We start from the raw sequence: 24,443 nt of genomic DNA on the forward strand, positions 1-24,443 counted from the left end.
GTGCATTGTATTGAGGTTTGTCAATGAAGAGGGAATTTTAAGAGAACAATTTTTTGTAATTAAAAGTATTAATGATACTATCTCATTGAATCTGAAAAATTAAATTTCTGATATTCTTAGTAGTCACAACCTTCAAATTCAGAATATGCAAGGACAAGGGTACGATGGTGCTAGTAATATGTGGGGTGCTTGGAATGGGCTCCAAGCTTTATTTCTGAAGGATTGTCCTTATGCATATTATGTCTATTGTTTTGCGCATCGTTTACAATTAACATTGGTTTCTGCAGCTATGGATGTTCGTGACATTTGGCAATTCTTTTCTCATTTGGATAATATTGTTAACATTATTACTTCTTCGCCTAAGCGTGTTAGTGAGTTGAAAGCTGCACATATAAAAGAAATTGAGCATTTGTTAGAAACTGGGAAACGGTCGATAGAAAGTGGGGCTAATCAGATTGAGAACTTGCATAGAGCTAGAGCTACTCGTTAGAGTTCTCATTATAAATATGTAAAGAGCTTGATGAATATGTATGTTGCAACATGTAAAGTATTTGAGTGTCTGATTGAAAATTCTTTAAGTGCTAGATCTCAGGCTGAAGTTGATGGTACATATACTTGCATTACAAGTTTCGAATTTGTATTTGTCTTGCATTTGATGAATCAAATATTTGCAGTTACTGATATTCTATGTCAGGCCCTTTAGAAGAAAAATCAAGATATCTTGACTGCTATGAGATTTGTCTACACTACAAAGATTGTTCTTCAAGCTTTGAGAGAAAATGGTTGGGAAGAATTTCTTCAAGAGGTAACATTATTTTGTTCAACAAACGATATTTGCCTACTTGACTTCAGTAGTTCATATATGGTTGGTCGATCTCATGGTCATGAGTATCCCTAAGTTGAGCATCACTATCATTTTGATGTTTTCAATAAAGCTATAGATTTCTTGTTGGTGGAGTTAAATACTAGATTTAATGACACATCAGTCAAACTTCTTTCTCTCAGTGCGACATTGGATCCTAGAAACTCATTTGACTCCTTTAATATAGCTGATATTTGCAAGCTTGCAGAGAAGTTCTATCTTCAAGATTTTACACCACAAGATATATTTTACTTGAAAGCAGAGTTAGAACATTATCAGATTGATGTGGTTTCTGATCCTCTATTTCAAGTACCTACTCTACCTGATTTGTATCAAAAGTTGGTTGCAAGTGAAAGGTCAGAAACTTATGTAATGCTAACTAGATTATTTCATCTTGTATTGACATTACCAGTTTCTACGACCACTACAGAACGAGCATTTTCAGTGATGAAGCATGTGAAGATGAAAATTCGTAACAAAATGGATGAAGATTTTTTTGTTGTCTGTATGACATTGTACATCAAACTAGAATATACTATGACTTTAGTTATAGATTCTCTTATGGATGAATTTTATGTTGCAAGTAACTGTCAGAGTCCATTTTAGTTGGCACTTTTGTATTTTGATTTATTTTGTCATAAATAAAATTTATGCATTATTATGAACTTCAAATTATCGCACGAGTGTTATATATTGCCATTAGATAATGTTTAAGAACTTTCCGTTGAGGTTGAGAAAGACTGCAGCAGATAGTTTGATTTGTCCATATGAAATAGATTTTTATTAATAATTGTAGCCATTTTTTATTTTATCTCAAAAAAACAATTCGGGGGCGCTGCCCCCAAACCCCCGATTATCACACCATTTTTTTTTTGCTACACCCCTGTTTGCCCCCACCCTCACATGAATCCTAGCTACACCCCTACCTACCCTTGGGGCTTATGCTACACATTGGCTTGCACAAAAAGGCGACCCCCATGGGAATCAAATCTTAACTGCCTGTTTAACAGCCAAGGTCCCACCCCACTACACCAACCTCCTTGGGACACTCCATATGCTTAAAAGAGCATGCTGGTGGTAAGAGTAAGTTTTCACATTTATATGTTTCCTACAATGCACTTAGGACTAGCTGAAGCCCACTCATTAGCAGCCCAATGATGTTGTTGCTGCTGCTGCTGAATTATGATGAGAGAGAGAGAGAGAGAGTTTGTAAAGGTGGCTGATTATTATTTATCTATAGTATTGTTTGGTTCACAAATGCAATCAAACTGAATCTATTTACTGGAGTTTTGAAAGCCGTCCCCTTAGATAATTGCTAGTTTTGGCTTAGGAACTAGTTGTAATGTATGTGTAAACTTAGATCAAAGTGGTTTTTAGGAGATATGACCTAGGAAGGCTCGCATGTTTTTTAGGGCGCAGTTGCTTTGGACAAGGTGGCATGAGCAGTCACAGCTGAGAACCCAAAAGCTGTGATTCTTGCTCACAAACTCAATCTCGTGACCAACTTCCAGAGGGAAACATTCTCAAGTGAGAATCACCATTATGACTTGCATTTTCTCATGTTTCATTAAACTAATAGGAAGCTGAAAAAAAACAAATTACAGGGCGTAGCAAACCTGCCTTTAGTTCCTGGTTAGGTGCAAATCGCCAAAGCTCTAACCTAGTTTTGAATTGGTTATGAACCCTGACTGGCCCAGACTCAGTCTAGAATAATTAGTTTTTAAGCGCCCTTTGCCAGAGAGGTTTGACATAGTGGAATGGGACCTAGCCTGCTAAGCAGGTGATCTAGATTCAAATCCCATGGGTGTCACCTCTTGCACAAGCCAAAGTGTGGCAACTCCCTCGAGGTAAGAGGTAAGCTCACGGAGTTTTACACTGTCAGGACAGCGATTGTAAGTACGTCAGGCGGAGTCAGCACGGCTAGGTCTTGGGAGTGGTTTCTTCGTGTAAATATATATATATATATATATATATATATATATATATATATATATATATATATATATATATATATATATATATATATATATATATATATATATATATATATATAACCCTTTGCCAAGTTGTGCAGCCTTGTCAAGCCAATGCTTAGGTAGAGTTTGGATCAGTTTCTAGCACTGGAATAATAAGGGAGAGAGGATCAGGTCTAAGGAACTTGGATAGAAAACTGCCCAAGGCCCCTTGGATGTTGTTCATCTTGAAAATGAGCGGCTCTCAAAACCCCTCTAAAAGGAGGGTTTTTACCTACACGACTCATGTGGGTTAAATGGGTTTGGATATGACCTTGTGGAATCTTAACAGATTTGGGTTTCAATTTAGGTCTAAGCGTGATTGATATTGTAGATCTAATTATCCTTACTCAAAATTTATTTTAAATATGTAAAGAGGATTATATGCTAACAACTTTTACTATAAGTGCTTAAAACTATTTAAAGTATGCCAAAATCTAGATGTACAAAACTATTATTTTAAAATCAATCAATCTTATCACGTTAAAGTAAAAAAACATAAATATTGTATCATATTTAAAATGAATCAAAATCAATGAGTTCTTGTATATTATTCCTTAAAATTGTGATCTACTTCAACCTGACAATTTCCATGGCATTAGGGAAATATAGAGTGTTTGTAAAAATACCAATTAAAGTTTTGATTAATGCATATTCATTATAAAATAAGGTCGATCGTTCAGTTGATCCCTGGTTTGATGGATAGCCTTTTGCTGTTTTTTTTAGTTAAAAAAATTACTTATCAAATAGGAAACCCATTTAAAATATAAAACTTATTGGAAATGTAAAACCCATTGGTTAATATTAATATTGCTTAGGTAAATAGGTGTGAAACAGTTCTACCGGTGGGCTGGGTTTTAACAGGCTCGAGTTTGGATCGGGCATAGTTCTGTGTATAAACGAGTTCAGGTCGGTTCGAAAACAAAACAGTTTCGGGCATGAAACGGGTTCAAGTGCATACTGGGTTTGGGTATAACCCTCAGATGTATCTGGATCTAGGGAAATAGTTACTGAATTTGATTATCAAACCTAAAAATGAGGGTGCATATGGGATCTTGTACAGGTCTGAGCTAATCTGATCCAACAAGATTCGAACCCAAACCGAAAATGGATATTTCTTTAGAGTGAAAACTTAGAAATCAAGTTCTGTTAAATTATGCAGCCAGGTGTAAAAATAGCAAAAGACCCTTGAGAATCAAAGGTTAATCTTGTGAGGACTTGTTTTCAGAAACTTTATTGTGGTTAAGCTATCGAAATTTACTGGACATGTAGGGTTTAGTCTCCATCCTTTGCACACCAAAAAGAACTCTGGGGTTTCTGAAAACCAGTAAAGGGTGTGGTAGATCTCTCTCTCTCTCTCTCTGCGTTTGACTGGGAGGACATGGGGAAGAGGATGATTGAGGGCGGGTGGTCGCCGTCGAGCTTCCAACGGCTGCTGGTGGCGAGGCTTCAGCAGTACTCGTACAACCACGACATCTCCAACGACGACGACGTCGTCGACCACCTCCGCTCGAGCTACCCCGAGTACAAGCGTCAGAAGCTCGAGCCCTTCCGCCGCTACGTTCTCCCCGCCCTCCGCCGGCTCCACTCCTCCGCCGATCCCCAATCCGGTGAAGGAGACTTCGAGGAGGGTTGTTCCTTCACCCCGGGGGCGTCTTGTAAGAGGAGCAATAAGAAGAAGGCGAGAATCGACTTCGCCGAGGCCAAGCTGGCTCTCAGGGAGAGAGAGCACCTGAGGAAGCGGAAGAAGGCGGTGGACGAAGACGGTGGTGACGGAGAAGAAGGGGGCAGTTCGAGCTCGGAGGAGTCGGATTCGTCGCCGTCTTTCGACCTCATGAAGTCGATGATGCGCTCCAGTTACGGGAAATTGAAAGGGGATTCTGCGCCGAAGGAGGAGGCGGTCCAGTTGGAGAAGAACCTGGAGGTGGTGGTGGATGCCAAGGCGGAGACGCTAAAGTTGGAGAAGACGGGTAGACTTGGGGAATTGGGGGCGGGAGCGGCTGCGGCGTGCGGGGCGGAGTCGAACGTGTCGAATCTGGTGGTGGTGGAGGGCAAGGGCGTGGGCGGGAGGGAGAAGAAGGGGAGCCCCAATTTCAAGGATCTTGGTGGGATTAAGGGCATCTTGGACGAATTGATGATGGAGGTGATCATCCCACTTTTCCATCCGCAACTGCCTGAACATCTGGGTGTGCGGCCATTGAAGGGGATCCTATTGCACGGGCCGCCCGGATGCGGGAAGACGAAGCTGGCGCATGCCATCGCCAACGAAACCGGGCTGCCATTTTACAAAATGTCGGCGACAGAGGTCGTTTCTGGAATCTCAGGTATTCGGGTTCTCCTTGTTTCATCGGTGAAAATGTAAATGATGGTTTAGTTTTACTTGCATTTTATGTTTTGGTGCAAGAGGTAGACTGTTGCCGAATTTTCATTATGATCTTAGTTATTTGGAACCTTGAAACCAATGGACTACTTGCTTCAACGCTTAACAATCATGAAAAAATCCAGGCGTCTCTGAGGAGAATATCCGCAAACTTTTCTCCAAGGCATATAGAACTGCACCTTCGATTGTCTTCATTGATGAGATTGATGCAATTGCTTCAAAGAGGGACAATTTACAGAGGGAAATGGAGCGGAGGATTGTGACTCAACTGCTAACGTGTATGGATGAATCGCACCAAACTGTTAACTCTGTCGACCAAGATTCTGATTCAGAAACTTCTTGTAAAAAACCTGGGTATGTTCTTGTAATTGGGGCTACAAATAGACCTGATGCAGTAGATCCCGCACTCAGGAGACCAGGTCGGTTTGATCGCGAAATTGCTATGGGTGTCCCGGATGAAAATGCACGAGTCGAGATCCTTTCTGTACTTACGCATAACCTTAGGCTGGAAGGTTTATTTGATCTGAAGAAAATTGCCAAGCTAACACCTGGTTTTGTGGCTGCTGATTTGGCTGCCTTGGCAAATAAGGCTGGAAATCTTGCAATGAAGAGGATACTAGATAAAAGGAAACAGGACCTCTCCATTGAACTAAAAGGCAAGGAGAATGAAGAAGATTGGTGGAGGTACCCTTGGGTACCTGAAGAGATGGAAAGACTCAGTATTACCATGGCTGATTTTGAGGTAATTTTGATTAATCCAATTGTGACGCCTTTCAGCACTTGGCTTTTTATTTATGCCTTCTAATGTATTTTTTTCTAACTAATTTATTCACTGCTTTGTAATTTATCTAGATTATTCATGGGAGTTTGCTCCTAGACCCTATTTTAGTCATGTTGCATTTAAATTCTAAATCCACCTAAACTGTGTGAATAGATCATTTTTTGAGCTTGATATCCTCCTTCTAGAGACAAATAAGACCTAATGCCTTTGTTTAGTAGTTGCTTGGGCACTAAGAAATCAAACGTTGTGGGTGACAATACGCCCAGAGGCCTGGGATGCTAAGTTTGGTGCTTTCATTCATGTGTGTGTGGGGGTTGTGATGCCACAGTTATGCATTCTCAATTTTTCTGAAATGCTTGTTCCAGGAATAGAGGTTATAGGTAGCAGTTTGCAAACCATCACTCAAAAGCAAAACGTCTATTCTATGATTCTTTTTTGCAAATCATGCTAAAGTGGTGCACTATGTTTCACTCCATTCTCTCTTATCTCTTTGTGTTGGCATTATCTCTCGAAACTCTCCCATTGGCTAGTTTCGAGTTTTTCCAACAGTGTCAGATTCAAGTGACCTTTTTCTTGTCTTTTAAATGAGGTGGAACCTCAAGGATCAAAAGATTACATGTAATATTAACCTCAGTAGCTATTTAAATGTGTTCTTCCTCCATGACTGCCTGGAAATCTCAATGTGGCAATCTGTTCCAAGATTACAACTGTACGACCTTAAATCCACCTGCATTTTTCAATTAGCTATAAAGCAATATATTTTTTCTCAATAGGAGGGTGTTCCTTCTGAGAGTGAGAGAAGAGATAAAGGCTTATTATTGATCCAAGTTAGTCTGAACTTATTTTATATCTTCAAGTTGTTTTATTTGGCTAACTTGAGAAGAAAATTGGATAGATTTTTTAAGTCTTATTCAGTTACATATTGTAGACAAAGATGCAATGCCAAAAGGAAAGAGCTGTCTAGTGTCTACTGAGTTGAATGAGGTAGGATATTCTCAAAGTACAGTTCTAACTTCTAAGGGAAGGAAACCGAGGAATTAATATGGCTATTCTAACTGGAAGAAGGGGCCATGTGACAGGGATATTCTGAAAGTGCACATATTTGGTTCGGTCAAGCTACTGAGTATGAGTATACCAATTTCCAAACAATTACATGTACATAAAGCAAATATTTTAAATGTTATGTCCGCTTATATTTAAACTAACCTAGCCGGATTGAGAAATTGAGTCAGACCTGGATCAGTCATGCATGTGCATAAGACTAACCTAGGATATTGTTAGATATCAACCATAATGTACCTTTTTTCATTCCAATGTCAAAGCTGATTCATGTCAATTCTGTGACCATTCAAGGGTAGGTGGACTTCATTTAGACTTGACTTGCTATAAGTCTGGGTCTATGAGCACTTTCATGCAGTATTCTTGTGTCCATAAGGGGATTGTCACCATGAATGCAAGATTTCAGCTACTAAACTATGGAGAACATGAAAGCAATCATCCTCAATTAACATGAATTTCTCCTTCAGATGTTGAGTGTGTTGATTTATAGCAGTGAATCTAGTGGAAGTGGTGCCAAGTGGCATAGGCTTAGTTGACATTGTCCCTTGACTAGCCAAGGACCTCTAGCTGAGCTCAAGGTATCATATGCTCGGTCCATTAAGGTTGATCAGTTGAAGTGAGGCCAATTGGTCCCTGACTAGATAAGGACCTCTAGTTATGAAAATCACATGAGTCCATTGGTCCGTTAGTGGGGCTCAAAAGATGCTGTCTTGGCTTGTTTTCAACAATCAGACTGAAAAAAAAATCATCTTTTTTCCCTTGAATAACGTTTTCTATGCTTCTGGAGCATTAGATTGGAAGATAGTTTGCTGGATCTCAATCTCAACCAGAGAAAAGGGAGGAATGATATTTTGTTTTCTTTTCGGGTGTGTGCTCTTCATTTAATTTTTTTTTTATGAGTTATGAAGTTTAGAAAGCTTTGGGAAATTCATGTGTATCGAAAGGAGCTTATCCATCAAGGGTTTTATTTGCATTTTTGTATTATTTTATTGCTGCAACCATCAATGGCTTTATCTAATTTGGTGGAGCCTTTTTTTGTGCACTTTGTTCCATAAATTGCGTTCTGCATGTTTCCAGGAAGCAGCTGCAGTGGTTCAACCTTCATCTAAAAGAGAGGGATTTTCCACCATACCTGACAAAACATGGGATGATGTTGGTGGTATGTACTCATTGAGGAAGGAGTTTGAACTTTACCTAGTGGGACGTATTAAACATCCTGAAGATTATGTGGTAATTCCTGTTTATTCCCTGGAGAATGGGCACATTAATTCCAATGTGTTAATAAGGAGCTGACATTGCTTCAAGTATCTTAATCTAATTCTCTTCGGCATCTATATCCTTTTAGTTGAGCAAGGGTTTCTTGCTCTTCTGAATAAAGCTTTTTAGCTTATATGATATAACACCCGATAGTGTATGTTGGCTTGTAATGCTTTTAAGAACTTGATAATTCAATTGATCATGACAGATTATTTTTACTTATTTGAATGAGTAAATAATTATATAGAACCCTTCCAGAACTCTGTCTTCATTTGAACCAAAGACAGTTTATTTAAGTCTAACAATCTGTTGGTCTTTTGTGATCAATGTCAATAGGCATGTGGTGTTCTTTATTCTTTTTCCTTTTGCATCTGTCACTCATTCTTAGGCTGTCCTGCACTGTCGTTTCATGCTTGAGAAATGAAATACTTGTGAATGAACCAAACAGGCCATGTTCGGGCTCGACCCATTTAGCAGTAGGTTGAGCTCGTGGCTCAGCTCGTGTTCATGTTTAACCGAGCCGAGTTTGAGCTCATGCATGAGCTGGCTTGTGTAAAAACTAGAGTTACCGGAAGCGCCTAGGTAAAAGGGGAAGCGCGCTTCCCCGAAGCGCGAAACGTCACGCTTCCGAAGCGTGAGGGGAAGCGTCCCCCTTTTTTGGTAAGCGCATTTCCCTTTTATGGGAAACGTGCTTCCCCCACGCTTCTCCCATGTTTCTCCCTCGCTTCCCCATTTTTTCATTTTTTTTCGCTTCCGGTTCGCTTCCTAGGTCGCTTTCGAGACGGTTTGGAATTTTCTTCTAAGTGGTCCCACGCTTCCCGGCTTCCTAAATTTTTTAAAGTGCCTCGCTTCCCGCTCCCGCTTCCCGTATCGCTTCCCGCTCCCGCTTCCTCGACTGGTAACTCTGGTAAAAACATTTCATGTTATTTCATATGGAATATATATATATATATACACTTAAAATATATTTTTTTCATATTTTACACTTAATAGTTCATATTTTATGTATATATTTTCCATGCATCCTTCTTTTCATATTTATTTTATGCATTCTTTTTTTTATATATTGCAGTTCAAATATATAGTATATATTAAAAAAAATTATTAAAACAAGCTCTCCCTAGCCAAGCCGAGCCGAACACCCTATGTTTGGGCTTGACTCGTTTAAGCTAAACGAGCTGTTCATGGCTCAGCTCGCCAATTATACGAACCGATCACGAATGTGTTTGTGGCTAGCTGAACCGAGCCTTGTCACGAGGTGCTCGGTTTGTTTACCAGCCCTACTTGTGAAAGTGACTTTTGTGCATGATTTTTTTTGCAGGAATTTGGCATGGTTCTGGAGTCTGGATTTTTGCTTTATGGACCACCGGGCTGTGGAAAGTCACTGATTGCTATGGCTGTAGCAAATGAAGCTAGAGCCAATTTTATACACATAAGGGTCTCTCTTTTTTTCTTTTTTTGCTCAGGGATATCATTTCTTGGATTAAATGATACATCCATCTCCTATTTCTTGGCTCAATGAATTTGTTGCTTCTTTAATATTTTGATGCATTTACTGCTAATATATAGGGCCCTGAAGTTCTGAGCAAATATGTGGGAGAAAGTGAGTTGGCGATTCGGACAATTTTCAGGCGTGCTCGTACTTGTGCACCATGCATACTTTTCTTTGATGAGGTACCAGCTGTTAACCGTCAAAATTACTTAACACCTATAGTCCTAACTTTGGATTCAAACTGTGATAATTGTGTTAGGTATCTAAATAGTTGCAAGCTATGGTAGATGTGTAATTGAATGCGACTGATTTATCTTGTTTTTAGACCCACATTCAAGGTTGTGCCTGAATTATCAATCGAATTCTTGGTTTTGAACCCTGTAAATAAGACATCTGAAGGATTTTGTTTTTGTTTTTTGGCTTCTTTTTCAGTTCTTCACAAACTTTTTATATTGCCTGCCTGAAGTTTTATGAAATAACTCTGATTATGGCAATAAAAGTATTTGAAATGCTCAATATTTCTTCATTGACAGAGATGGTCATTATTTTTCTACAAACTTGCACACCAGCAAGAGCATTTACCTCCATTGAGCTAATTTCTTTCATTCAACATTTTGCAGTTTGATGCTTAGTTGTCAAAGGCGCTAGGCGGAGCCTACGCGGTGAGCCCCTAAAAAGACTAGGCGAGGCTTAGGCGGGGCTAGGTGGACTAGGCGGTACCCCAAATAATTTTTTTTTAAAAAAAAATACAAAATATGTAAACAAACTACTAAAATTAATGAAAAGCATATATACAAAATATGTAAACAACATAAAATCAATCAACAATAAGCAATAGACAAATAATATGTTGTCGAACACTGAGAAGCAATTATATTACATAAAAACAGTCGAATAGATAACTCATACGCTTATATAGATTATATATGAATTAAGTACACAGATATGTATATATATAATTGTATATAATTATATACAACGACACAGAAAACATATATATGTGTGTGCAACTGCTCATTAGACCGAGAGACTACCTCAGCTAGGCCGCCCAGGCGGCGCCTAGGCTCCGCCTTTGACAACTAAGCGGAGGGGTGAAAGGAGGAAGAAGAAAAAAAATAAGGTAAAAAAAAAAACAAAAGAAGAAAATGAGAGAATAAAAAAAAAGCTTTTGGGGCTGGAGGAAGAAGAAAAAGAAAAAAGAAAGAAAAGAGACAAAAAAAATTAAAAAACATGACAACTATATCTTTTCGGCTTAATCATGGACAGCCTAGGTAGCCTATGTAAAAAAACAGGCCCTACCGCCTAGACCCATAAGCCTAGGCGGTGGCCCTACGCCTAGCCAGCCTAGGCACAACTTTTGACAACTAAGGTTTGATGCACGGTAATGAATATTTTCATACCGTAGTTGCAATGATCTTGATGTCTTTCTCTTCACTTTTTTCCCCCTTATTTTCTACATTTTTCAGGTGGATGCTTTGACAACAAAAAGGGGAAAAGATGGTGGATGGGTTGTTGAACGGCTCATAAACCAGGTGATGGTTTGCTTAAATTATGTTGGTTTACTCTGGATTATTTAGGGAGTTTCATTCAATTTCTGGATTACACTGAATGAAGCAGTTTGTGTTTCTTGCTTTTGTTGCAGCTGCTTATAGAGCTTGATGGTGCCGACCAGCGGAAGGGTGTTTACGTTATTGGTGCTACTAACCGGTAATTATTGCTGATCAATATTTCACTTCTGTTTAAACAAGACACGTCTCAGGTTGCAAGTTGCATCTATACTCACCTGACCCATATTTGTGTAGATTTCTTGCTAGTCTTCCTGATTTCATATGGGACATCACCTAGCCTGAGATGAACCAAGACTTGTGTTAGGAAATAGGTTTGTGCTCTTTTCAGTTGACTGAGATATCACATGTGCCGCATTTTTGCAGGCCTGATGCAATTGACAGAGCTCTTCTGAGACCGGGGAGGCTAGGAAAGCTCATGTTTGTCCCTTTACCTAGTGCTGATGAGCGCAGATCCATCTTGAAGACTCTGTCTCAGAAGAAGCCTATATCTCCAGATGTAAACTTTGATGACCTAATCCAAGATAGTGAAAATTTCAGTGGAGCCGATCTCGCGAAGTGGGTATGATTATGTACTCCCTCCTGCCTTTATACATCACTTCTGTATGGTTGCCTGGTACAGGGTTCTAGCCAGACATCGGCCAGGGCCTGCATGCTAGTGGGCTATACATCTTGTTGTGATGGCATGATCATCCTGTTAGCATGAATCATATTCTTGCATGTTGCCCTGCTTTGGACAAATCCAATGAAGTTAACGTCTTTATCTGCTAGCTAAAAATCCATGTTGGTATTTATTGATCCCAAGATGAATACAATATTCTCCAACTTTTGGGGGGAGGAATAAGACCCTTTTTCTCATACAATATTCACTATAGCGCCCAGTAACGACACTTCTAACGTGCTTCTACCTAATGCTTATAGGTGGATGAAGCTGCTATGGCTGCATTTGAAGAAAAACAAAATACTGAAAATAGTATGAAACCAGAAGGATACCAATGGCTTATCAATAAGTCACACTTTGAGGTGGCCTTGAAGAAGGTTTCTCCATCGGTCAATGAAAAGGTAAAACTTAAAACGGCTATCAGCATGCTCAAGGTTTTCTGACTCTTGATTATAGGTTTTTATCTACCTGTTTACTGAATTTTATGTTTGTTTGTTTTTCATCCTTGAGCAGCAAAGGAGATATTACAACGAAATATCACAGCAGTTTGGAAAAGGTTGACAGCGTGTAGATTTGGTCTTGGTTGTCATTCTTGTATGCTTTAGTGTGCATAAGGTGTGCTAGCAGCCTCTGTGATGCATTGTATTTATTGGTGCAACAATTTTGGAAATCGACATGAAAATGAAAATAGGGATTTTTTTGCTCCCATATGTTCTGGTATGTGCTTGGCTATTTTATTTATTGAAAATTTAAAAAACAATGCCTGGTAATTATAGTATATTAAACTTGGTTTATTAGTTCGATACCATCACCCTTAGTTTGTGGTGGCAAAAGTTAAAAACGATGGAACGATGGTTAAAAAAGGGCATCTCATGTCCTGTTATGTTAAACTATTAACTAAGGTGGTACATCAGTTACTTCTGATTACAGTAAATTATCAAATATGCGATAAAATTTAAGAAATTTTAAATTTGAATTCAGTTGCCTATATTTTGCCCAAAGTTCTAGGATCTATCTCATTTTTCAGAGCTGGAAAAACTGTGGGCGACAAATTTTGGTGCAATCATGTGCTGATAACTCTTTGTCAATGATTCAAATATACCATGATATGCAAGCTGGGGGATAGCCCTCGCGGGCAACTTGTGCAATATAACGGGATAGAATTATAATAAATTGAATTGTCCTGACTCTTATCACTTAAAAACTGGCGTTCAAATACCTTGAAAAGGTCAGATTTTTGCCACGATGCCGGAGTGCCTGGTGGGGAAGACTGGAGAGAGAGAGAGAGAGAGAGAGATTGGCAGCACCAAATTGCAACTTTAATAGTAAATCTTGCCAAAAGATGCAACAAAAAATAAGTAAATGATACATTATCATTAGTTAAAATCATACAAAAGCAGGCTGAATCTGAATCTGCATCTCCTCACCTCTACCAGCAAATCTCACTCCCTAGTTGGGATGCTTGCAAACAATTCCAGTGCATTCATTTCAAGTGGTACAGTGAGCCTGCGGAGATGCTCAGAACCATAAATAATGGAACCCAGGATGCATTTTATAGCTCTGCAATTTCTTGAAATTCTTCATCTACCTTTTTCAGTACATCTTCACTAACTTCATGGCTAAAAACCATCTTCTGCCCGCCATACGCAGCAACCACTGGATTGGTCTCCTTCGGGGGAAACAATTCCAACTTCATCTCCATACAAATCTTCAGATCCTCCTTGCTTCGAATCTTTGCCATTTTTTCAAGAAGTTCGTTGACCGCTGAAAGCCTTTCATTCTGGCCTCTGAGTCCGTAGTTTAGTCTTTCAAGCTCTTTCAAGCCACCTGTAGCACCTGGATTGACGCAATTAAGGTCCCTCCCATCCCTTTCTCGTTTCTTCAGGTTCTCCAATCCAGTATCAACTAGTTCTTGAACTCTTCCTCTATGTCTGTCTGCTCTTTCAGGTTTGGATCTCAGCCTTGCTTTTAATCCTGAGATCACTCTGTTCTGAACAGTGCTGTCTGGAGAACCAGACTCAACCATGGGCTCAGCATCAGGAGTAAATACTTCCAAGGAAGAATTGACACCAAAAGCTTCCTCCAATAATGAAACATTCTGCATATACCGATCAAACGCTTCATTCTCTGCCTCAATGTTCTGTTCGTTATGTTCCCTTAACTTGGTGAACCTCCAGGCATTAATGGCTGCCGCTTCCTGAACTCAGAAAGCAATGGAAAAGATGAAACAAGGTCAGGAAGTCCCACACATCAGTCTGGTCCATAAAGATGAGCATGAAACAACATCTTGATATGCACCTTTCTAGACAATGGTTTTCTTGCTCGCAAGGGAACATGTGCTCCATTGAATTGAGAAAAATTATTAGATAGCTGCCGGAGTGACATGAGCCTGCTGGACCTGGAAAAGGGATTTTTTTTAATACTTTTGTCATATAATTAGTAGGTAGTCCTGTATATGCTTCTCCAAAGCGAGTGAGGAATCTTACGATAATGAAGGCACATCAGTAAGGCTCTGATCAAACAAAGGAGAGCTAGACGCAGGAAGTTTGTCCGAAAAATTGGCATTAGGCCTAAGAACTGCAGAATAATTAACAAAAAGATGAGTGAAAGTGCAATACGTGAAGAATAAACTCTAGAATATACATCACAGTTGTGTGATTTAATGCATAACTAACCAAGAAACATCAGAACAAAGTTATTTCAATTTTAATAACGTACATACCATGAATAGTGCATGGATTTTGAGCCTTAGAACAGCAACTCTTACAACATTGGTACGGGCACCTGCACAATTATAACTGTTGCATCAAACAGCTCCAACACAAAAACCTTCTCATGACATAATGAAGCACAAATATGAACACCAGTTAATTGACTAACTGAGGATGCTCAAAATGATGTTTTAGCTGCATGTAAATGTTTAAAAACAGTTGTACAGGTCTAGAGACTAGAATATGCGGGATATGATGGTTAGAGATGTCCATTAACGAGGTACCCAAAGATCTTCACAGATTATTTTGGGCTGACAGGAAATAGGATATGAAAATAGTTGTTACAGCATATGCTCTAAAAGAACATAACTTTTCATTGTAACATTCTGTACTAAACCAATAATGACAATGATCGCCAAACAAAACAGAATTATTATTTAAAGAAGAGAGAAAAAGAAAGAGGCACCAAAATATCAGTACCAGACTACCAGTTTGTTTCCAAACCAAAGGTGACCTGTTCACAGATGGTTATAGTCTGGTGAGACAATTTCTTCTAGGCCATCAAGCAGTCTTTGCTTTCCTTGTGAATACTGGGCTTGGCATGTAATAGAAGAAGAGGAAGTGAGGAATAAACCAACTTCATCTCTGCTGTTTTGAAGTTTTTCCAAACCTTATGGCTTGTTACATATGCACATGACATGTGTTTCATATAGTATCATATCACAAAGCTTGTGGAAGTATCATCGACAGAATTTTCAGCTTTTAGTCATCCACAGTCCATGTTCTTAAGATGCAGTGCCAGGCTCTCTTTTCCATCTTATCGCTGCACTTTCCCTAACTAGTTATTAACTAAAAAGTCAGATGATGCTGGTTTCTTACATAGACTTCTTAAATTTTCTTTTGAGGTTCTTGGCATCTGCTTTTTTTTCTCTCTTTTTTTCCCAATCACAATTTCTTAAGGTTAAAAGAAAATGACAATCAATCAGTCTCACTTACAAATACCAAGGAAGTGAGCTTCATTGTTGTTATATGCATCTAGTTTTCTAGCTACACTGAACTTTCATCATGTTGAGGAAAATCATGAGGCCCAAATAGTAAAATTGCACCAACTTCAGACAGAACATTTAATGCTAAAAAAGTTCCCACCCTTGGAATAAAGCCAACACCAAAATCTTGGTTTTGTAGCGCTTTATATACATGCACGCTAAGAATTAATTTGACTAAATTTTCCTAGCCCAAGGAGCATGGGCATACAAACAAAATATGAATAGACAACATAACATTGCATATGTATTACATCTAAAGAAGCAGAATTGGTTAACCAAGCAAACAGATACAACAGTTTCTAACTTCCTGAGTTTGTTAGTTTGGCATGTCTACATTACAGATCTTTTGGCTCTTACTGGTATCTGTCTGAATCAATGCCACTATTTCAGAAGCATTTATTTAGATGTATCTCTTTCAGTTCTTCATACAACTTTTACCTGAATTTAAGCATGCTAGGAGATCTTTATCCTTTGTAGCATATTACTATCGTACTCGGAGAAGTCATGGGGGAACTGATGATCAAAGAGACCAGAGTTTGTTGTTTCCAAGCACTAGATGAGCTCTTAGGTGAACAGTTTTGACAGCATCAGCCAGTTTGAATGGTTTTAATTTATATTAATGTTCACATGGTTGTGACCTTACTTCCCAAAAGCTTATTTCATATGACATATTTTCTTCACAATTTGAAAGGATAAAAGAAAGGTTGCCAAGAAGGGAAGTGGAGTTGGGGAGCGCCATGGGAAGAGGACGGAGTATTATTTAGGCCCACAAAGTTAGAATTCAAGAAGCATAACACAGATGGCTGGGAGATCACTTAATTACTAATTTACTATAGAGCGTTAAGCAGAACCATATCAGGAAAATGTACAGAACCTTTGTACTGTTTATCAAATAATGAGAATCCCACCTGAAAAATGTATTGCATGAACATCTGAATAACTCATTGAAAAATGCAAGCTTGATGATTTATCTACATGCAAAAAAAAAGTTATGGATCTCGTTTGCAACTCCAGCACCCTTCATTCATCACATTATGTCATCACTTCCATAGGCAGCGTACCCCTTTACAAAAACCATTTTCATCGCAAGATAAAACAGGCAGAAATCATGCCAATCAATCCTCAAGTAAAGCAAACACTATAGCACTAACCCATATGAACCCGTTGTTTCTATTCTTTGTCAGAGACATATATGAATCAAAATAAATAAAAGCCAAAATCCCTAAAATAATGATTAATTTCAACCCGCGAACCCATGTTCTTCTATTATTTGACTGAGAACATACACGAACCAAAATGAATAAAGTCAAAACATTTATCAATTTCAACCCATAGAATCTTTTCGATTTCATAAGTTAAATGCACGACTGAAAACAATTACTGCCAAACATTAACCGGTAACAACCACTGAGCAGTATCTTTTGAACAAAAAAACTTCATGAAACTTCCCTCTTTTCTGAACGCCACCCATTAAATTCTAGAGACACCACTCACAATCTAAAATCAATTAACGGGATCTTTCATGTTTTGCCTATCAGATAAAAAAGACGAAAACACAGTTACAGACAAACACTACCAGCCCCCAAGAAAGAAGAGGCACCTAACTTTAAAAGAAGAAGAAACTACGTCGCTGATGCCTCAAGAAGAACAATTAAAACCAACAACTACCAAGGGAAAATCAACTCCCCACATAGACAAACACCCAAAATGCTTCCACAATCGACCAAAAATACCCGATTCTCATCGTCAAAGCAAAACGAATTTGCACGACGAACAGAAACAATCGAACACTGAACATACGAACTCGATTTCCACTACACATGCAACAAATCGAAGAACCTACGACCACCCACGCATGAAAACCCAAAAAAACAGAGATTTCCAGGAGAAAAGACAACTCCCACATAGAGAAAATACCCAAATTCCTCGACAATTGACCAGAAAAGCTCTCTTTTTTCAAGAAATAAGCAGGAGTACGCCAGGAGCAATCGGCCAGGAAGGCGAAGAACCACCCACGCAAGAAAACACAAAAAATCAGAAATTTTAATTCCCCACGTAGAGAAACACCCAAATTCCTCCACATCGAGCAGAAAAAACGCCATTTCTCTCGAGAAATAAGCAGGAATACGCAAGGAGCAATCGACCAGGAGGGTGTAAAGCTGAGAGAGAGAGAGAGAGAGCCCACCTCGAACGGGCGACGTTGCCACACTTGGAGCACTTAGGCTTGTTGAGACCCCTGAGGCTGGTCTTGGGCGCGTCCAGGCTTCGTTTCGGACTATTTACAACGCTTTGATTGCCGGAAACAGGCGATGCGCCAGCCATGGCCGTAAATAACACGCCGGACGGCGATTGGGATGATAAGACGAAAAGCCCCACCCAACAATAGGGTTGATGCCACTTTCCTCGGTTTGATGCCACTAATAGGGTTAAATGGGGGCTGTCAACGGGTCCAGTATCCGATCCATCATGGTATACCCAAACCCCGCAAAATCACTAAGTATGGGATTCGGGTTTTGTCGGAACAAGAAAATGAAAATCCAAATTTTGAATGCATATAATTTAAGAAAAACTTACTTTCTGAAAATATATATAAAATGCTCAGGTCAAGCCGGGTGGTGTCGAACATTTGCCAAAAATCATAACCAAAACCTGACTAGCATATTACTCGGATGGGGTTCAGGCTGACCCAAATAATATTTAGGTCAGCATCCCTTACACCAACCCGAAAATTCAGGTTGGGGTTCGGCTGGGCACCTGAAACAAACTTGACTGATTGACAGCCCTAGTTAAAGGAAAAAAATTCTCTTTCTTTTTTTTATAATAGGCTTGAATGCCACATGTTAAGAAGAGCCATCTTGGCTTTATCACCTGATTATCCAAAAAAAAGAGTAACCCTCTCTCTCTCTGCAAACGGATCAGATATGGTGTGGGATACCAAATATAAATATAACATTATCTTTGGATTTGGATCCTTCAAGTAAACTCAGAATGTTCATTCGGACTGGATTAGTGATGTAGTATCTAATTTAGATTTGAATCAAAATCTGTTCCTATTGTTTTTTTATTATGCAAGGAGTTTTTTTTTAGATCTAGTACTAGATTCAACATATCACCGTGCATGATTTGGATCCAAACTCATGGGAATCTACTTTAACATTTGAGATACAGATTTCAATATGGAATGATCCAACTCATGTATGATCTGTTTGCACCTCTCTCTCTCTCTCTCTCTCTCTATATATATATATATATATATATATATATATATATGTCGTTACTTGTTCACTGAAAGACATGATTCAGATCAAACTATTTCAATGAGAAAATAAAAACCCCAACGGGCAAATAATGCTCATAAGACTACCACTCATCATTTCATAACACATTTTATGTGATTTTCATTCACTTGCTGCTTACTGGCTACTGCATCATAGACTCTATTTAAGAACTGTAGATGACAAATCACAAAAATGCTACAAGCCAAAAAAAAAGTGGACCGACTGCCAATTTAAGTCCATTGCTGCTCCAAAAGAAAAATATTGAGAACTTTGAGGATACAATCACATGCCAAATGAAGCTTAGATGGCCTTTTCCTCATTCTGAGTCTGGCCCTTCAGGTTCACTGTCCATGTACATTTCCACTGGTTCACTGCTCTGCAAGTCTTCTACCTCCTCCTCTTTTCTTCTTCTCTCCTCTTCCTCTCTTGCCCGTTCTGCTGCCTTGGCTTTTGCAATCTCCAATCTAGCAGTTACTGCCTCCCATGAAACAAGCTTCTCCATGAATATTGACACATATTCTGGACGTCGGTTCTGCATTAGCAAATGCCGACAAGTGAGTACTGATGTTTGTTCACTGACAACAAATTGAATGAGATCTGTGCATAGTTGACTGAACCAACCTCATAGTCGAGGTGGTAAGCGTGCTGAACCGATAGGAGGAACCAAAAACATGAACTATTAGTAATTGCAATGGAAGTTCTCAACCAGAATGTGCATTAGTCTACAGAGAAAAGGGACAAAATAAAAATGTATGAAAGACATGAATTATTTACCTCCCAGACGTCGATGGTCAGCAGTGGCTGCAACAAGTTTAAAACTTGCATCAGAAAAGAAGGAAAAATTATACTGATACAAAGAAAAATATAGAGTCCAAGATTTGGAAAAACAAAAAGGTATTAGTGGATGAGAAATTATATGACAGGATCATGGTCAATAGAGTATCAGCTGCTGTGTCTAAAGGAGGAGGCCAAAGGTTCATCTTTTGCACCAGCCAGAATAAGTACCAGGAATACAGCTCTTTCAAGGGAAAGATGGAGAATAGGATCATGATACCGAGTAATCCCAGACGAGAGGGTTCACTGCATTGGGACTTTTTGCAATCACTAGCTTGTTATCTTCTTCCTTAGGACGAGGATTCACTGCATTCCCTACCTCAAGTCTATTTGCTTTGTCTGGAACAAGATAAAACAAGCTTGGTTCAGCGATTTGACAGTGTGAATCTGGAACAACTCTGTCAACCATAATCTAATATACACATAAGATGGCAACAATAGGTGGTGCTTACAAGTCAGCCAAGCCCAACCAGACCCAAACTGTGTGGTTGCTGCCGCTTTAAATTCGCGTAAGAATGTATCGTATGAGCCAAAATCTCTTTCAATCAATTCCAGAAGGCTCCCAGTTGGCAGCCCTCCTCCTCCGGGCTTCATAGAATCCCAGAAGAAATAATGGTTCCATGCCTGCACACAGGACAAAAAGACTTTGCAGCAAACAAGCATTCAGTGTTTTACATACCTTTTGACCTGACTGGAGACTTGCGGTGAGACTAAACCTAGAGTTGCAATAGGCAAAAATCATGGAGACAAACGACAGGTACTAACCCAACAAATAAATCATGAACAGATGAGAGTGAGAGCTTTGAGGTAACATCAGAAACTGATTGGATAAAAGAAAAGCTGCTTTTACGAGTGAACTTATTAGATTTAGCTTGTCCATGACCTGGATTTAGATGATCAATTGGTGCATTACCAATATCTATAAAATTATCAGTTTTAGACACCTATTAGAGTATTGCAATTGATTAACTATTAATTGTGAGCAGCCATAGATAACATCTCCTGAGAATATATTCAAAATGAAAATGTTTTACAGCATAGCCTCTAAAACTAACTCCAAGAGATGCAGACTCACAAGATCCCATGAATGGTGAGCTCTTCCTGGAAGTATATTTGGATGTCGCATGTTGGTACCTATGCCCAAATAGCTAAAGAACATACTTGAATACGGCTCCTCATCAAGATCTCATAGAAGGCACAGGAATGAGAAGGAATTTCATATAGAGAGTTCATTAAGGTATACAAATACAATCCTAAAATCATTTTAACTAAGAAAGCTTCAATTATTAGAAATATACCCGATATCATTAACCATAATTTGCTAAATATCATCATCAACATTAGACCTTATCCCATCTACATGACATTGTCAATTTACTGCATACACTACACAAATTTGTCACCAGCCCCAGCCAGAGCTGTCGATTGAACCAGCAATTAACGTTAAGAAGGGTTGTTAATGCTCTTTATGGATCTTTGGTAGTGAATGCTTCATAGCACTTGACAATCTATCATCAAGTAGGATAATATAACACCTTATGCACACCAGGTTCAGGACTTTAGACACGGCTTCTATTTTTAGGTGATCTCTCAAGTTCCTAACAGCAGCTAACTTACAGACATACATTATATTTGCAAGTACTTCTTGAAGACTGATTACATCTGCTACTTCATTTCAATCGAAACAAAAGGGATACATGAATGAACTGCCATTACTAGCCCACAGTATGCTCATACCCTGTTCATGCATGCCATGGGACGTCCAACCACCAATGGCTTATTAAAAGACATGAACAGCAATAGACAGAGCAAGGAGTTGCCACTTCAAGCATAAATAGGTGACCATGTTACACCCCTTGCAGACTAATATTTGTTAGAATGATTAGGCAATTCTTTTCTTATTTGGACAAGGAGAAGGGTGCACACCCAAGTAATTTAGGATGTACCTTCCTCATATGTAACAACTTTTTCTACTAGCAGTAATTTAGTTGATGGATCTTTATTCCAACTTAGTAACTGAGCTTATATTCTTATCATGATAATTACTATCTTGAATTGCTCATGCAATACATTCCTCAAACTCCCAACTAAATTCCAGGAAATATTAACCTTGCATAAATTTGTTAAATTTTATCAGCATAATCAAGCAAAATGACCCAGTTATACCAATTCGTCAGGTTTCAACGTAGCAAATGTATAAAAGATAACAGAGGGCTGAGGATATGCACCTGGGCAGCATTGTTGAATGGAGGAAGAGGATCCCCCTTGTTGTACGTGGCAACAACAATTTCTTCTAATGACATCCCGTCCAGCTCAGTTTCTAAAATCTGCTTGTTTAGGTTATCCACATATGCTCTATGATGCTTTCCCCAATGAAATTCTAATGTTTCACGGCTCATATGAGGCTCCAAGGCATCCTATCAGACAAGACGGAACACATAATGGCAGTAAAGAACTAGTAGTAATTTCCACACAAAAAATAACAGAGCTTAAGGGCATACTAGTGGATAAGGAGGTGGCTTCAACTCAAATTGAGCAGTAATGGAAGCATATCTCTTCCTTAAACAATTCCTCTGAAACATTGAAACCAAATTAATCAATTAGAAAATAGAAAGTAAAACAAGCGCAAGGACAGGATAGAACGGCATTGCATAGCTCCTTAATGCCAGCCACATTGCTTGCATTATTACATATGTACCAAACATCACAAGCTAAGTTATGTTTGTCTTTGTTTCTTTCGTTTTTTTTTCTTGAGGAAAAGCTAAGTTTTGGTTGCCAAGTCCTCCAGTGATGCAAGCACTAGATTATCAGGTCACTGATACATCACTGGTAAATCTTAAAATTCTGGATATATCTCTATTACCTAAAATACTTGTGTACAGCACATGTGCATGTGTGTGAATGGATTATAATACTCTCCATTACATTAGACAGTCATGGTTTATTGACACCTAATATCAAACAAGTAGTCAGCACATCGCACTCGGCACTTAGGCATCCAATAAAACAGAAAAAAACCACAATTGGATAAACTTCCTATAAAATATGTGCACAGTATATAAAGTAGAAAATATTAACAGCATTTATAGTGGGCAACTCGTAAATCTTATTCATCCAAAATGCTCACAGCATAATCTTGGAAACCCATTCACTCAAGTAGCAAACCAAATTGTTTAAACACAAAAACTAAAAAAGAAAAGGGGGAACGCATCAAAAATTTCAAACTTTCCAAGAAATAAACACCATATACTTCATTAAATTCTATACAGCAACATGGGTTTACTAGTTAGAGAAGAAGATGCTACAAAATGAGACAATAACATGCACTGCCAACACATCTCCCAGAAAAGGAACGATACATAAAGAAGAAAAACAAAAACAAACCTTTGGTGCTCCCCATTTTAGTTGGAGGGCCAATGGGGACCTTCTCAGTCCTATCACAACCAAAACAAACACATGGTAGTGAGCATTAAATGAAAGTGAGAAAAAAATGAAAATGGGGATGTGGGAAATCAGTGCACCTGAGCAAGAAAGAGGAAGTAGTTGAGATGAGAGAGTTGATGGTGCTGCACGCTCCATTCTGGAGTGCCCTATTCTTTTTACTTTGCCGGCGTTTATTATCGCTTTGATAAAAAAAGGAAAGGTGAGTGAGACCTCAGAGTCTCAGATCTTGGTGCCCTTGCTTTCAGGCGGTCTGTCCTGGTCCGGAGCTGGTTGCAAACTTGCAATAGTGTCAAAACGTTTCTAAACCTCTAAAATGAAATACTTTGTCTTTTTCATTTATCGGAAAAACATTGGAAAATTAATTAAATTTTAAAAATAGATTTTTACAAAAAAAATTATATGAAAAATAAAAGTACACTTTTCACCAAAAATAACCATTAAAAACATAAATATCGTGATAAAAACATGATATTTATATCTTAATGAAGATGCCATGATATTTTGAAAATATGGCAAGAAAATGCCTTTAAAATGTTTTATCAAATATATCGCATGTTTTCATGGTTTTTATTTTCAGAAAAAAACGGTCATCACTTCCAAGTTCCAACACCAGTTGGGATCCAGGTTTGTCAGGCAAGGTCTGATCCATTAAGGGCCTAAAGATTGTCAATGTTGTTAAAATTGGTTCACTAGGTGGATCGGTTTCTTAAAAAAAATGAAAGTATTTGAATTGAATCGAAACGACCTTGAATCAGCCCTTTTTTTTACCATCTGATGACACGTGTTATTATAAAATAAAATATATTAAACATTTTTTAACCTTCTTAAAAATATGAAAAAAATGAATTAAATCGACCTTGAATTGGCCCTTTTTGAATCATCTTTGGGCCAATTCCATCTGAATCGGTTGATTTTGACAACATTGATGCTTATATTCTTCGAATTGATATTAGGGTTGAATCTATTTTCAAAACGATTTAGACAATTGGCCCATTCTAATTCTGAACTGAATTCACAAATTTTTAGTGGGAAATTATCCTCTGCATTCGAGTGCATTGCAT

The 24,443-nt window shown here is 38.6% G+C and overlaps 3 protein-coding genes across 3 annotated transcripts; 1 reads left to right on the top strand and 2 right to left on the bottom strand.

Annotated features, from left to right (window-relative positions):
* Positions 1-4,206: 4,206 nt before the first annotated feature.
* Positions 4,207-12,777, top strand: CDC48C (cell division cycle 48C). Its single transcript, XM_089986510.1, has 10 exons — positions 4,207-5,198; positions 5,380-5,996; positions 8,172-8,324; positions 9,673-9,789; positions 9,921-10,025; positions 11,310-11,375; positions 11,486-11,550; positions 11,775-11,970; positions 12,330-12,470; positions 12,583-12,777. The coding sequence occupies exons 1-10, from the start codon at positions 4,256-4,258 to the stop codon at positions 12,628-12,630; spliced, it is 2,451 nt and encodes an 816-aa protein (XP_089842636.1). The 5' UTR covers positions 4,207-4,255; the 3' UTR covers positions 12,631-12,777.
* A 589-nt stretch (positions 12,778-13,366) lies between these two features.
* Positions 13,367-18,165, bottom strand: LOC149819077 (uncharacterized). Its single transcript, XM_089984486.1, has 5 exons — positions 18,012-18,165; positions 14,792-14,853; positions 14,556-14,646; positions 14,368-14,467; positions 13,367-14,266 (listed from the first exon to the last, which is right to left on the bottom strand). Exons 1-5 carry the CDS (start codon positions 18,146-18,148, stop codon positions 13,622-13,624), a joined length of 1,035 nt encoding a protein of 344 aa, XP_089840612.1. The 5' UTR covers positions 18,149-18,165; the 3' UTR covers positions 13,367-13,621.
* Positions 18,166-19,211: 1,046 nt separating this feature from the next.
* LOC149819078 (superoxide dismutase [Fe], chloroplastic-like) lies at positions 19,212-23,632 on the bottom strand. The gene is made up of 9 exons (XM_089984488.1): positions 23,460-23,632; positions 23,323-23,372; positions 22,440-22,511; positions 22,167-22,355; positions 20,391-20,562; positions 20,159-20,277; positions 19,879-19,905; positions 19,726-19,749; positions 19,212-19,636 (listed from the first exon to the last, which is right to left on the bottom strand). The coding sequence occupies exons 1-9, from the start codon at positions 23,515-23,517 to the stop codon at positions 19,421-19,423; spliced, it is 927 nt and encodes a 308-aa protein (XP_089840614.1). The 5' UTR covers positions 23,518-23,632; the 3' UTR covers positions 19,212-19,420.
* Positions 23,633-24,443: the final 811 nt, after the last annotated feature.

This window comes from Nuphar pumila, chromosome 13 (assembly GCF_984573655.1).
Source record: "Nuphar pumila chromosome 13, dmNupPumi1.hap1.1, whole genome shotgun sequence".
Classification (NCBI taxonomy): Eukaryota; Viridiplantae; Streptophyta; class Magnoliopsida; order Nymphaeales; family Nymphaeaceae; genus Nuphar; species Nuphar pumila.

Excerpts from the sequence above, each read along its gene's own strand:
- CDC48C (XM_089986510.1), top strand. The coding sequence starts at position 4,256 with ATGGGGAAGAGGATGATTGAGGGCGGGTGGTCGCCGTCGAGCTTCCAA. Across the intron at positions 8,325-9,672 it reads AACATCCTGAAGATTATGTG|GAATTTGGCATGGTTCTGGA; the intron begins GTAATTCCTGTT and ends TTTTTTTTGCAG. Across the intron at positions 11,971-12,329 it reads GAGCCGATCTCGCGAAGTGG|GTGGATGAAGCTGCTATGGC; the intron begins GTATGATTATGT and ends TAATGCTTATAG.
- LOC149819077 (XM_089984486.1), bottom strand. The coding sequence starts at position 18,148 with ATGGCTGGCGCATCGCCTGTTTCCGGCAATCAAAGCGTTGTAAATAGT. Across the intron at positions 14,647-14,791 it reads AAATCCATGCACTATTCATG|TTCTTAGGCCTAATGCCAAT; the intron begins GTATGTACGTTA and ends ATTATTCTGCAG. Across the intron at positions 14,468-14,555 it reads ACTGATGTGCCTTCATTATC|GTCCAGCAGGCTCATGTCAC; the intron begins GTAAGATTCCTC and ends TCCCTTTTCCAG.
- LOC149819078 (XM_089984488.1), bottom strand. The coding sequence starts at position 23,517 with ATGGAGCGTGCAGCACCATCAACTCTCTCATCTCAACTACTTCCTCTT. Across the intron at positions 22,356-22,439 it reads AGCCACCTCCTTATCCACTA|GATGCCTTGGAGCCTCATAT; the intron begins GTATGCCCTTAA and ends CTTGTCTGATAG. Across the intron at positions 19,906-20,158 it reads CTCTCGTCTGGGATTACTCG|CCACTGCTGACCATCGACGT; the intron begins GTATCATGATCC and ends AACTTGTTGCAG.